This window comes from Nyctibius grandis, chromosome 3 (genome assembly GCF_013368605.1).
Source record: "Nyctibius grandis isolate bNycGra1 chromosome 3, bNycGra1.pri, whole genome shotgun sequence".
In the NCBI taxonomy this organism is placed as follows: Eukaryota; Metazoa; Chordata; class Aves; order Nyctibiiformes; family Nyctibiidae; genus Nyctibius; species Nyctibius grandis.
In genome coordinates, this window is record NC_090660.1 from 31,035,338 (window position 1) to 31,049,305 (window position 13,968).

The 13,968-nt window shown below is 36.9% G+C and overlaps 1 protein-coding gene across 2 annotated transcripts in view; it reads left to right on the top strand.

The window, feature by feature from the left end:
- The window catches only part of SEMA5A (semaphorin 5A), a 361,263-nt gene that overhangs the window by 242,822 nt on the left and 104,473 nt on the right, over positions 1-13,968 (top strand). For both annotated transcript variants that reach the window (XM_068396639.1, XM_068396640.1), the window contains exon 12: positions 13,254-13,461. In XM_068396639.1, coding sequence (XP_068252740.1) covers positions 13,254-13,461 — 208 coding nt within the window. The remainder of the gene's footprint in view (positions 1-13,253; positions 13,462-13,968) is intronic.

Genomic DNA, 13,968 nt, shown 5'->3' on the forward strand with positions numbered 1-13,968 from the left:
CAGAACCATAAGAATTCTTGTGTCTTCTTTGCCCCAGGGCTTCAAGTTCTGTGGGTGTATGTGTGAATTTTAGTACAGTAAAAGCTGGATGTTGCCAACAGTAGCTGTAATTACAATGTATTGCCAAATGGGCATTCTCTAGAATAGGTGTAGCTTTTGAGATTGAATCTGTTTAGTTATCATCTAACTGTCTTTAGGGAGTAAAATTTTTTCATGTTTGGGAATAAAAGTGTGTTGCCAGTCATACTCTTTTCAACTGCCTGTATCTGAACTGCAGCCTAATTTGTCCTAATTCATGTCTGGAAGTACAAACTAGATAGCTTACTTTAAGTACAACCTTAAGTACTGCCCTAAGCAATACTTACATAATTGTTTCTTATGATTATGTATTGATTTAAAAGGAGAATTCATATCCAATGGACCAAAATATTTGAGACTTCTGAAGACATCTGTTGGGATTCTTGGTAGAGGTAGTCTCACAGGACATGCTCACAGGTTAATGTGCTTATTGGCAGGATCTGTTTGATTCAAATACAGTAACTATGATCAAAGGCAATAAATATGTACAATTTGTTTTGGCTGTAGGTTTGATGCACCAACGTAGTCTTGATATTCTATCTCATTTTGAATCTGACATTATTGAAGTGCATTCCTTTGCTGAACTGGAAGAATGTGTCTTTTTACATGCTAAGTTACTTCAGTCTGATGCAAGAAAAAAAAAAATGTTATACTGTCATTTGAGGATGCTGGCTTCATTTGTCATGATCCTTGTAAATATTTCTTATTCCTGAGTAACTTTATAGACAGAACTTGGGTAAATTAAATACAATTTCAAAATGAGACTGTTGCTTGGTAAAATCAAGGACTTTGTGCTTGATGTTTCTTAAACCAATTTTAGTATCTAAAGTATTGTTCTATGTTTGAATTCTCACATTTTGATATAACTTTCTGAAGAGGATATAAATGGTGATACTTGGCATGGGGACATGATCAAGTAGCCGTGCCTTGAGCATATCTGATACAATTCCATGGGATTATCCTCTGCAATGAACACAGCAACACAAGAGAAAGGTCAGTCTATTGATAACAGTGATCTGGATGGTAGCAACACTCATATGGGATATGTAGAGCTGAGGTTTAATGCCTCTTGGACTCCAGCGTTCAAAGCCATCTCTTCCACTTCCTTGTTGAATGCTTGATCCAGGAGAGAAGGGGCTGCTGTGGATGGGGAGGAGCCCTCCTGGATCCACTCACTAACAGCATTTTAGTCTGCATGCAGAGCGCACAGTTCATCTGGTCTGCAGATGCAGGAGCACAGCAGCTCACAAGCCAAGCAGGCAGAGAATTCAGCTAGAGAGATGATGCCTTGCGCTCTGCTGCAAGGACTATTAAAATATTTTTCCAATGCCTTTTTAATTATGCAATAAGTTCTCTGAAATTCAGGAAGGACATGGAAGGCACCTGTTGCTTGCAGGGTGTAAAATCAGATCAGAAAAGTCACATTCATGATTTTTCTTGGCTACAGCTGAGACTTTTCTGTCTTTAGTTCAGCTGTTTCCTATACTTTGAGGGAGAATATGGTTAACTGCCTGTCACTAGTTTTGAATTTGTCAGCAAATCAATTCAGTGTGCAAGAAAACAGCATAACTAAAGAAGTTTTAAATCTTCAGTAGAGAAAGGTACCTGTTAAAGTGTCTATACTAAGATATTGTTATAGGTACGTAAAACAGTTTTACAAAAAGTGAAGTTTCAAGTTTTAATTTTTTTTTCACTTTAGATAGTATTAGTGTTCTGAATACCAGTTTCACACATGAAGTCTTAAGAAAGCTGACAGTTGAGCCCAGATCTCACAAGTCTCCAAACTGATTCATAAGAGCAATTTCTTTATTAAAACTTTTATCTTTGAAAACTAATTAAATGAGATTGCAAATAAAAGATTGTTAAAAGATACCACTTCATAAAGTCTTAAAATAACTAGTGCTTTATGTCATATAAACAAAAGTAATGTACCACAGATTGAAATGTTAATGAGTTTTTATTGAGTATAGCCTGTTAAGGAACTGTAGCTTCTATAACTTTTGCTTATAGGTATTCTAAAGATACATGTTACTTCTTACTAAGTTGAGTGCATGAACTGTTATGAATAGATTCATCTCCTCCAAATCAGACAAAATTTTATGAACTTGTATCTTATCTCTCTGAGTCCCATCTTTGGCAAGCTGAAAATCTCTTATAAGATTGAAAATAGAAGGAGTAAATAAAGGTGTGCCAATGAGCACAAATCATAAAAAATACATTTTGAGATTGTTGAATTGACTTTGTTTCTTTTGTCAGGCAGAAAGAAACATCTGTTTTAGATCTAGGGAGGGTAAAAATTACCACTAGTGTATATGAGCTTCAATCTAACCAGCTGACAAAAAGGGGTGATACAGTTTGATTTTCTTTGTGAAGGAAACAGACCTAATTGATGTGGAGGCTGAGACATGTAATTCAGCATGTGTTTTGTTATTTAGTATGGATTTTTGCTTAAGCTTCTAGAAAAGACCAAGGGGAAAGCAGAAAAAAAGATATTTCAGTTTTAGGAGTTAGCGGCTTCAAGTTTGTAGTCATAGTATTTCAAAAAAAGGCATGTTGCTTTGGTTTATCTGCTAGTTGCTTTGCATTTTACTCTCAAATAAATCTGAATTTCCCTTTAGAACTTGAATTCTCTATTTGAAAGATTTTTTAATGAGTCTGACCGGAGCTGGATTTAAATTCCAATTCAAGGCATGAAACAGCCACTGAGGGATTATACACAAATTGCACTATTTTCTAAAATATAATACTTTTTTGATTCATAGGAAACCTTACTAGTGCAAACCTTAATTGTATCAATTTATAATCTGTTGTACTTTAAGGAGTGGTAGATATTTTCTGTATTAAAGCAGGTATTTAACTCTTTGCGTGGTAGTTGCTGGAAGAAGCCTTTTCTAATTCCACTGCAAATTGAATATGTCCTTGACGCTTTTGAGACATTCTAATCACAGGAATTAAATCTACAGGGGATAGAAGTGTTCTAAAGAATGCAATATGTTTAAAAAGCTTTCTCTGGAAAACAATAAAGAGAGAATTGAAATGGTGGTTGTCCTGGTTTCCATTGATAGATACATTCCAAAATGGTTGTATTTGAAAATGGAAATGAATTTTTTTTTTTTTGAAGGGGGAGGGATGGGGGTGAGTTTATTCTTCAGTAATTGTTGGGTTGTGTTTGTCATTAATTCGCATGTTCTTTCTGTCCTACCAGACATATGGCTTTGAAGAAAGCCTTATTTTGGAAATTCCTTATTTTGGAATAACTAGTACCTAGATCAGCACGTTTTTGTTCAAAAGAGTCTTTGAATCAATAGTTCTAATTCCTCTGTAGAAAGGATAACCCATAAATTTTCCCTTCATAAAATAAATACATATTAAATTTTGACATACAGCCATGAGAAACTCTTCTAGTTGCAGAAGTACAACTGAATTTCTCTTGGAATAGCCACTAGGGCATTAAGAAACTTGCTGATAATTTCAGACGGTAAGCAAATAGATTGTGGCTAAAACTGTACCTTTCAGATTCTTAATAGTTGGCAAATGAGTTAAATTATCTCTCCTGCATGAAAGCCTGGGGACCTGTAATAGACGATCATACTTCCTTTGTCGACAAGCATTATCAACAATGTATCTCATTTCAGCTTTAATTCAAATTAATTTCCAATACTGTAAGGAAGCACATCAATATTTACTTGAAATGTAATAGGAAAGAGGGAATAAGAGAGTCAGAGCCAAAGATAAAGAAGGTAAATCTAAAATATTGTTTGCTTTTAATAGACTGTCTTTCAAAACTGCTGTTGTTACATCAAAGAATTGAAAAACCAAACCAAATTGCAGAAATACTAGGGGTCTTACCCAGAGAAGAATATTTTAATGTAGTTTTTTTCTACATGTTTCTTTTGCTGCTTTCAAACTCTCTTCAGAGAAAGAGCCAAACCTTTCCTATTTCTTAAGTGTGATAGTTCACCAAATATTCTCTGCTTTGAAACTGTTAATACACTAAACACTATGTGATATAACTGTATATAATTTAAAGGTAGCTTTTACTAAAATACATTAAAATTATATATGTACCTTTTTAACACTTCCTTTTTCTTTCTAATTGTCGAGACACCGGACAACTGAATGTCTAATTGCAAGATTGCTATGAATTGTGTATAGTTCGATAGGAAGCAGGAAATTTTGGTTGATTAGTTGTGAAAGTTGCTTTTCCTTAAATTTGGGAGTCTTTGATTCCCTCCTAATTTTTGCCAACTTCTCTCTTTCTGCTAAACATACCAACAGACCAGCAATGACCATGTTTGTTCCTGGACTTTCCTAAAAGCTTTTAAGCTGTAAAATTCTGTGCTCTTATATGGCCAAAGATTCTTAGGTTATTGTTACTCTCTAGCAATAGAAGAAATACATAAACAACCTCTGAAATCCAAAGCCCTTTGAAACTGGGCATGGAGAGAGAATGATTTGGTTTAAAATCTGGGATCATAAAAAAAACAACCTTCCTGTTTTTCTTTCTGGAGTAGACCTAGAACTAGAAAGGATCTGTTTTTATATTTACTTCACATGGGGCCAAAAATTCCAAGACCAAACATATTGACTGTTTTGGGTTAAGGTCTCATGTGAAAAAGCTGCAAGATTTCTCAAGCCCCAGAATGTAGCCTTTTTTTTAGATCTAACTTCTTTTGCTCTACTTATAAAGTCCGATTTCTTTACACACATCAATGATGCTGTAATGATTCGGTGAAAAATATAGCTCATTTGGTAGATTATTAGATTTTTAGCTGTTTTGCAGTCTTGCAACAATAAAAAACAACTATGTAATCTAAGAATTTCAGTTACTGAAATTTAATTAAATGTTCTTCTATGACAAAGTGACACGCTTAGTAGATGAGGGCAGTGCTGTGGATGTAGTCTATCTAGACTTCAGTAAGGCATTCGACACTGTCTCCCACAGCATCCTCCTAGACAAACTATCTGCCTGGGGCTTGGATGGATGGACTCTTCAATGGGTTAAAAACTGGCTGGATGGTCGAGCCCAGAGAGTGGTGGTGTATGGGGCAATGTCCAACTGGCGGCCGGTCACTAGCGGTGTCCCCCAGGGCTCAGTTCTGGGGCCGGTGCTGTTCAATATCTTTATAGATGATCTAGACATAGGGATTGAGTGCACCCTCAGTAAATTTGCAGATGACACCAAGCTGGGTGGGAGTGTCAATCTGCTGGAGGGTACGAAGGCCCTACAGAGGGATCTGGACAGGTTAGACAGATGGGCCGAGACCAACGGCATGAGGTTCAACAAGAACAAGTGCCGGGTCTTACACTTCGGCCACAACAACCCCATGCAGCGCTACAGGCTGGGGGAAGAGTGGTTAGAAAGCGGCCCGGCGGAAAGAGACCTGGGGGTGCTGATTGACAGCCGGCTAAACATGAGCCAGCAGTGTGCCCAGGTGGCCAAGAAGGCCAATGGTATCCTGGCCTCTATTAAGAATAGTGTAACCAGCCGGTCTAGGGAAGTGATTGTCCCTCTCTAGTCGGCACTTGTGAGGCTGCACCTTGAATACTGTGTCCAGTTCTGGGCCCCTCACTTCAAGAAAGATGTTGAGGTGTTGGAGCAAGTCCAAAGGAGGGCAACCAAGCTGGTGAAGGGTCTGGAGGGTATGACCTATGAGGAGCGGCTGAGGGAGCTGGGGTTGTTTAGCCTGGAGAAGAGGAGACTCAGAGGTGACCTTATTGCAGTCTACAACTACCTGAAGGGAGGTTGTAGTGGAGTGGGAGTTGGCCTCTTCTTCCGGGCAACTAGCGATAGGACAAGAGGACATAGCCTCAAGCTTTGCCAGGGGAGGTTCAGGTTGGACATTAGGAAGAATTTCTTCTCAGAAAGGGTTATTAGACATTGGAATGGGCTGCCCAGGGAGGTGGTGGAGTCACCATCTCTGGATGTGTTTAAAAGACTGGACATGGCACTTAGTGCCATGGTCTAGTTGACAGGGTGGTGTCAGGGCAATAGTTGGACTCGATGATCCCAGAGGTCTCTTACAACCTGATTGATTCTGTAATTCTGAGCAATGATTTGTGAGTTTTCCAGGCTGCTTGCATACTTTTTTCACCAACACTGTCCTCCTATGATGGAGTAAGGAAAACTAAGATACCTGAATAAGGCAGAGCTTAAGCTTTTCTATTTCCTGTAAGTGATGGCACAGAGGGTAACCAGCATTTTGTTTAACCTATTTAGTGTTTAAAAATAAGTCTCCATATTAACAGGGCAGAACAATTTACAACATTTCTTGGGGAAAAGCAACAAAATTATTTTTGTATTTCCAGCTACAGTATTTGTTAGAAGCTTTTGTTATACAATTACAGAATTGCCTTTTTCATCTAATAGATGTGCTCTATATCTGTATTTCTGTTAATACCCACCATTGTCTTTTTATCATCATGATGATAATGAGCTGTAATAACAGGGCAATCACAGTAGTTTATTGTTGAAATTCTTCATAAGCTTATCAGTTTTTATTCTCTATCAAGGCTACAAAACAGAACATGTTCAGATTTTAACCTCCATTTTTGACTGAAACTTGTAGAAAAATCACATATGTATTTTATTACACCATGCAATATATTAAAAGTAGAGAAAAAGAACAAATTAACTAGCACACTGACCAGATTGTTCAAACAATGGTTTAATTCCAAATGGAGAGATAAACTATGAACATGTAAAGCAGATCTGAAAATAAAAATAAAAATTAAAAAAATTAAAATTTATGCCTTGATAAAGCATCAGAATTACGTATTAATTTTGAGGTTCACTTTTTTTCCCCAAAGAAGTAATAAATATGCATTTAAAAATATGAAAATATTTAAAGTAAAATTCAGTAAATTAAGGTGGGAATTTTAAATTCAAACTGTATTCTTTTTGTTTTCTGTATCATTGTAGAAGTACTACATTTACCCATAATATATTTTAGTTTTTAAAGCAGAAGTGTTGAAGCTCAGTCTCACTTGTCCTTTAGGCTGTAGTGTGTTTAAAAACCTATTCCTGTAAATCAAGTATAAATACATATCTCAGAAACCTGGAGGTAAAAGATAAATTAAGTTACAGAGAATGGTTTATTATCTTCTATACCAGTGCTTTCAACAAAATTTTACCCCATCCCCATATGGGAAAAGAGATTATAGCAAAGGCTTTAATTATCCATATTCTACTGATGATTTAACTAATTTTAAAGTTATTTTTAGGAAGGGCAAAAAAGAGCAGGTTTTAAATCCTCTCATATTCTGTGTGCCATATACATCTTTTTTCATGTTACACAGATTGCTAAATTGTCCTGGGCTTTCCCTTCGTAGGCTCAACCAGCTGCTGCATTAGCTGTTCCTGTGTCTTTTTTTCTGTGTTGAGCACACTTAAGCCCTTATGCAACCTAATACTTTGTCATTGGAATAATTTTCTGCTGTTAACCAAATGCATGTTTTGCTTTGTGGTAGGGCTTTCTTTCAGTTTCTGCAGTGCAGGAAAGCAAATACTGATGATATATTTTTTTGCAGTGACAGGATGTTTACCAGTCACCTTGCACTTTCCTTGATTTTGTACTATTATGTGTTCTGTACATCAGTTTTATGTTTGGTGTTTCACTTTATTCTTCTGAAAGACCTCTGCCTTCAAGACAACCCTAATACCGTATTTTTTCTGTTTCTGTGGTGTTTAATACAAATATTCTATGATGAATGTAAACACTGTTTATATACACATGTGGATAATATTTACAAGAAATTTAACATTAACATATTTTTTTTCTTTAATTTCAACAGTCTTAATACTTGTCTAAATGCTTTTCTTTTCCCACTGGAAAAATAATTTGTATACAACAAATACTGTGCAAAAACAGTGTATAATGGACAAAATCAAAATAGTTAACGAATATAGTTTTCCAAAGTCTATTTCAAAACATACCTATTTTGTATCCATTTCAACTACACTATAAAATGTGTTCTCCCAAATATCCATCTATTAATTTTAAACTTTTCTTTAAAACAAAAATAAATTATTATTATGTTGACAGGTTAAGGGTGTCAATGAGTCTATTTTCACTTATAATATGCATAGAGCAGTGTATTTCTTGCGTAGGTGTTGCCTTATTCATGTTCAGTTACATATGCCACTTGAAGTACTGAATATAGCTTTAGCTTCCATTTTCTGTGTCGTGCGTTGACTGTTTCTTTCCTCTGTATTGACCACGTTCTTTCATCTGCTTAAGACATCTTGCTTTTCTGAACAATATTTTGTGGGGAAACTGCAAAATAGACCCTTATTTACATTGTCTGTTCTTAGTTTATAATTTGCAGTGGATTTTACTGTTTCTTGAGTTTTTCTTTGTATATGCAAGGAGATTTTCAGATCTGTAAAGGCACCTTGTTGTGCTCAGAAAGTGCAGGAATACTTATAAAGTCATAAATATAGGCATACAACTGGCCTGAGGATATATTTGGAACTATTACAAATTTCTTTTGCTAGCAACTCATACAGTTTAGAAGACATCAATGACTTCTTTTGCAACATTACTGAAAGATGATACCGTAGGCTTCTCCTCTGAAAAACGTTGACTTGCATTCTGTGTTCTGTTGCTGGTTCAGTTGCTTTGTGGAGATCAACCCTCTCTCCAGGGCACTACACTAAACTACAGTAAAATGAAGATTAAATTAGGTTTTGTTTCACTGTCAAATATGGCAATAGTTAAGACTGAAAGTGGTTCCCTCCCAAAAAGCAATGGGTAGATGTTTTTTCCCTTCTTTTAAAGTGACATGAACTTACTTCGATACTGCGTCATTTTGGATTACTTGTTAAAGAAGTTTTTGCTTGAAGAATGCAGCAATATTTTGTAAACATAATAGCTCGTATAAATATTTATTCTTCTCCATAGCAAGAAGTTGCTCTGGCTTCTTTGTGTGTTCTTATTTCTAATAGGAAACTCAAGAAATTACAGGTTTATTAGTTTGTTGCATCTGCCATTTGTTTTGTGTGTTCATTTTCTGTTTTCCTTTGCAGGTGTCATCATAGATGTTGTAATGATTTCAACCACACTCTTGCAGTGTTCTCCATTGCTGCCTATGCTTTATACCATTTGCATCTTAAACTTTGCTTTTTGGTCGTAGAGATCATCCTTTGATTTTTGTCCCATTATTATTGTGTTCATTACAGACTGTTGCCTCCAAGCTTGTTCTCTATAACTACACCTCAGGTTTTCCATTCAGTTCTTTGTAGTCTCCTATGCATTACATAGTAATATTTCAACTAGAATTTTTCTTTCCTCTTCATCTTCATTCACAGTGATTAGATTTCTAATGTTCAGTTGCTGGTTTTGCAGGTCTTTTAAAAGTACTGTGATACAAGTTAACAAAGCACATTATTTACTCATTCTGGCCAATGTCATTATCTTTTACTACTCCTGTATATACTCGATCATCCTTAAACCAAAGCTGTCAGCTGTCTGGATCATGTCTTGTTTACGCTCAGGATGAGAAGATGCTGTTCATTCGAATTTTTAAATAGGTGTTGGACCCAGCCTTGACATTTGTGATGAAACTGGAACTTTCCCTATGTCCATGGCAATAAAGTTACATCCATTAAGAAGGTCTGTGTTTACTGTTCTTCTCAGTTATTTCCTGGCAGTAGTGGACAGGTAGTTTGATTGTAAAGTAAATATTCACTTGAAAGATTTTGACAGGTCTGAAAACCTGCGTGCCCCAGAGCTGTATTCAAGACTCATTTCTTTCCCTACTTCTCTCTTTATTTTGCTTTACAACTGCAGTGTGAAAATGGCTGATCAGACAACGGTTTTGAGGATGGGACTTTTACAAGTTCTCTAAGAAATCATGCATCCAGTCTCCAGCAAAGATGGCAAATGTTGCACATATAGTAGTAGAATTGGAAACACTGGAGCAAAGCACCTGGCTTTTGAAAGTACTGATGCAATGGCTATGATTTATCTCTGTAAGGAAGCCTGGTAGAGCCAGTATTACATGCTAGTATAGTTTGAGGAGGTTGATAGATACATACCCTTGCTAAGTACCATAGTCTGATGAACATAACCGCCATTTCAATCTGTGTCTGTCTCAAAGTTGCAGAATAAAAACAGATCCTCACCCTAGTTTGAGCTCCCAGGTTGTCCATGCAAAATCAGAGTCATTGACAGGAAGAATTTAAAGCAGAGAAAATAGGTTATAGAAGGTCGGAAGTAGGAGAGTTTACTGAGGCAGAGGTAGATCTCAAATAACATTTTATTCCTTTTTACTGAACTTGCATATGACCCACGTTGCTGCTGTGGAGAGTAGCGTTTCTTCCTGATAATCTGTGGGATCTCTGGCACTGCTTCTTCACTTAAAGCCCAGTCATTTATGACTTTTGACATTTCTGTATGAGTGCTGATCCTCTTAGACAACAAATGGGAAAGGAATGTTTTCGGAAATGCTGAAAAATAGCAAAAGGAAATGGGAGGAAAGGAGACTGTATGCCAAGATAAGAAGGAAGAAAAAGAGCAATGACAGCTGTCCTGGGGAAGGCAGTAGTGCTGCAGTTCTCAAAGTGAGAATATTTAATTTCACTCTAGGGTAGTATGCTGCTGTAACCATTTTCTCCAGGTTATAGATCTCAACATACAAAAATTGCAATTCTGCCTTCTGTACTGAGGAGAAAAGAAACACAAAATATTTGGTTTTGGTCGTATTGTCTTGTCCAAAGCTGCACTTCTAAATTAAATGTGTGTAGGCGTGGGGGAAGGAGGCCTCCAGTCATGTTTTTTTCCTTCTCTTGGGGGAGGTGACAGCAAGTGACTCAGTCTGTAGATGCCAGATTGAGCACAGTGACAGGAAGAAATATTAGTCCTTATGAGAAGCACGTGCTGAATGTGTACCTGATTTGTGTCTCAGGCAGGAAAAAGATGGCAAGCCAAGTGCAATGTATCATGAATCATACTGAATCTGTTGGCTGCCAGACAAGTGATACAGAGTTGTATTAACTGATCTATAAGTGATACCAATTCATTAAGGTGTGTAAAATGATCTCAGTGCTGCTGCTTTTCTTCCTCTTAGTAAATTTTCCATCTTCTGTGCTTCAAAAAATCATTCATTTTTTCACTCAGTGACTAACTAACACAGCCACTGATTTTTTTCTGGGCACTTCTCAGACCATATTTTGACCTTGAAACTTGCTGTAATTATAGTTGAGATTTTTCATCCAGCAATCACCAGTGGAAACACTGCTTGTTACGTTCTTCAGTTGAGCTGATTATCGCTTAATTGTGCGACAAAACTGACTGTTGCCAAAGGTTTCATTAATTTTTGAGTATAAGTCTACTTTAGATTGTTTGGAGAAAAAGTGATAGTCAAATTAGAATATTTTATATCAAAAAGGTTACATTTTAATTAAAATTAAAATTGTCATTTAATGAAACTTTTTTTTCTAACAAATACTCTTACACAGTAAATCCTGACAAGCCTGTTTATACCAAGAAAGGAGGAAAATGTAAACAGTTACATAAAGTGATTATATTGAGAGGTCAGTCAGAAGACTTTTAACATGCAGACATGATCTGTTACACGCAAAATCTTGTTATGGACAAAGGGGAATGCACTTTATATACTGAGCTAAGCATTTATGGTTCATCTAATTAGTTTTGACTGTCTAACAAAATTAAGTCTGTATTATCTAATTATTAAAGTTTTATTAATAGTACGGTTAAAATCGTATACATAAACCTCCTACTAACTGCCCCTGTTATTTGGTATTATGTTCCCCCTTCCAGTACTTCTCAAGGTCTTAAGATTGAGTATTCAGTCTTCCTCAGGAAAGGGGGGAAGACTTTAACAGTAATTAGCATCTTGGATTCTTCACCTTCTCTTCAGTTTTGGAGTTTGCCTGAAGCTACTTTTTTCTGTTTTCTTAAGGTTGCTTACTTGCTGTTCCTCACCACTTTCCAGGCAAAGTTTGGGAGCGTGCTGCCCTGCCCCAGCCCCATTGCCCCAGAGGGACTGTTTGTCCCACAGTGACTACGTAGGGGTGCCAGCCCCTTTCCCGAGTGCTCTCAGAGTGAAGCCAACACAGGGAGGCCACAGGCATGTGGCCACCAGACAATTGCTGCCATTTCTAAAACCAGCTCCCACCAAGGCAAGGCCAGACCCATACTGAGGCCCTGCACTGCCAGCTGCCCACCAGGCCTCTGGCCTTGTGCTAATGACGGCAAAAGACATATTTACTGGGCTCAGAACAGAGCATCTCAAACATTTGTCTTGCAGTTATTACTGACTCACAAGAGATGTTGCAGTCTTTTGAGACTTCACATGAGCAAGAGCTGATCTCAGTATGTGTTTGCAGGGTTGGATCTTTAACATTTATTATTGCTGGCACATAGAAGATGGCATAATGCAGTTTTGGTCAGACAGCTACCTAAAATATTTATCAATGTGAGAATGTGGTCCTTTGTGTTCAGAACAAATGTTCTTTGATATTTTCAAATTATTTAGAAACTTCGCATGAGTGAATCAGAAATCATCTGTTGTCTGATTTGTGATTCTTAACTGTCTTTGCTTAGAAATCACATTAAGAATAGAAGTGAAGAGCAAACGCTAAAAGATATGATTTTTCAGAGGTCAAAATCCAGATAAGTAAGAAGGGACACAGCCTCATTTTATTGTTATACTTGCCTAGACTCAATTAAGACCTGCAGATATTCATGCATGTGTTCTTTATTAGGTAAATACGATACATATCTAAAACCCGTAGTTTTTAACACATAGAATTTTAAAACAGACTGGGGCAATGATGGACTTTATTGCTTTTTAAACTGCTTTACGGGTAGTGAAGTGTAGTGCAATCTGGTAAACTGAAATCAGTAACCCTTGCTGTGAATGTGCATTTATAATAGCCAGACTTTGAAAGCTTGTTTTCTAGTGACTACTGCTGTGAAGTCTGTTCTGCACTAATAAAATTATTTCTTACTGTGTTATGTCACATAGAAAACTTTAATGGCTTTTTTCAAGTTCTTCTCACTGTACTGTAAGCAATCAAAGTACTCCCACATTCTGAGGCTTCATTGTAAACATCTGGCACGGGACAAAGATTTGTTCACTGGATGACACCAAGTAGGTATAATTGCTAGTATGATTTTTGGTAACTCATTTTCCTCTTGCCTTTGCAGACTATGGCACTATTAAGAAAGTACTTGCCCCAATGAACCAGACTTCAAGCAGCTGCCTGCTTGAGGAAATTGAACTCCTGCCGAAAAGTCAGCAAGAGCCCATCAGGAGCCTTCAGATCCTGCACAGCCAGAGTGTCCTTTTTGTGGGCCTTCAGGAACATGTGATTAAGGTCCCCTTGAAGAGATGTCTCTTTTACAAAACATACAGGTATGAAAAATCAGCTAGTTTCATTTGATTAGAGAAAAATACTTGTGAGGGGGTGGTGGAAAAATGGGAAGGAAAAATGACTGTAAATAGGAATCCAAATTAATTACCTCCCTCAGCAATTACTTTCTATGTACACTGTTTGTCAGAAGTGTCTCTGACTTCTTGTACTAACTTGTTAGGACTAGGTGAAACTGTCAAGGAATTATATTGATATTCAAGTGTCATTATACAGATTCTGAATTGTGAAATGAAACAGTAAGAAATGGTTTATATAGAAAAATGTATCTGATAATGTGCAATACAGCTGCTGGTTTAATATATGTAAAGCTTGAAACTTGGACAAATTTAAGTTGGGGGATTTTTTCAGCTGTATTATAACAGTAAACCATCTCTGCGAATTCAGAAAGAAAACTCGATTACACAGAATCACAGAATGTTAGGGATTGGAAGGGACCTCGAAAGATCATCTAGTCCAATCCCCCTCCTGGAGCAGGATTCCCTAGATCA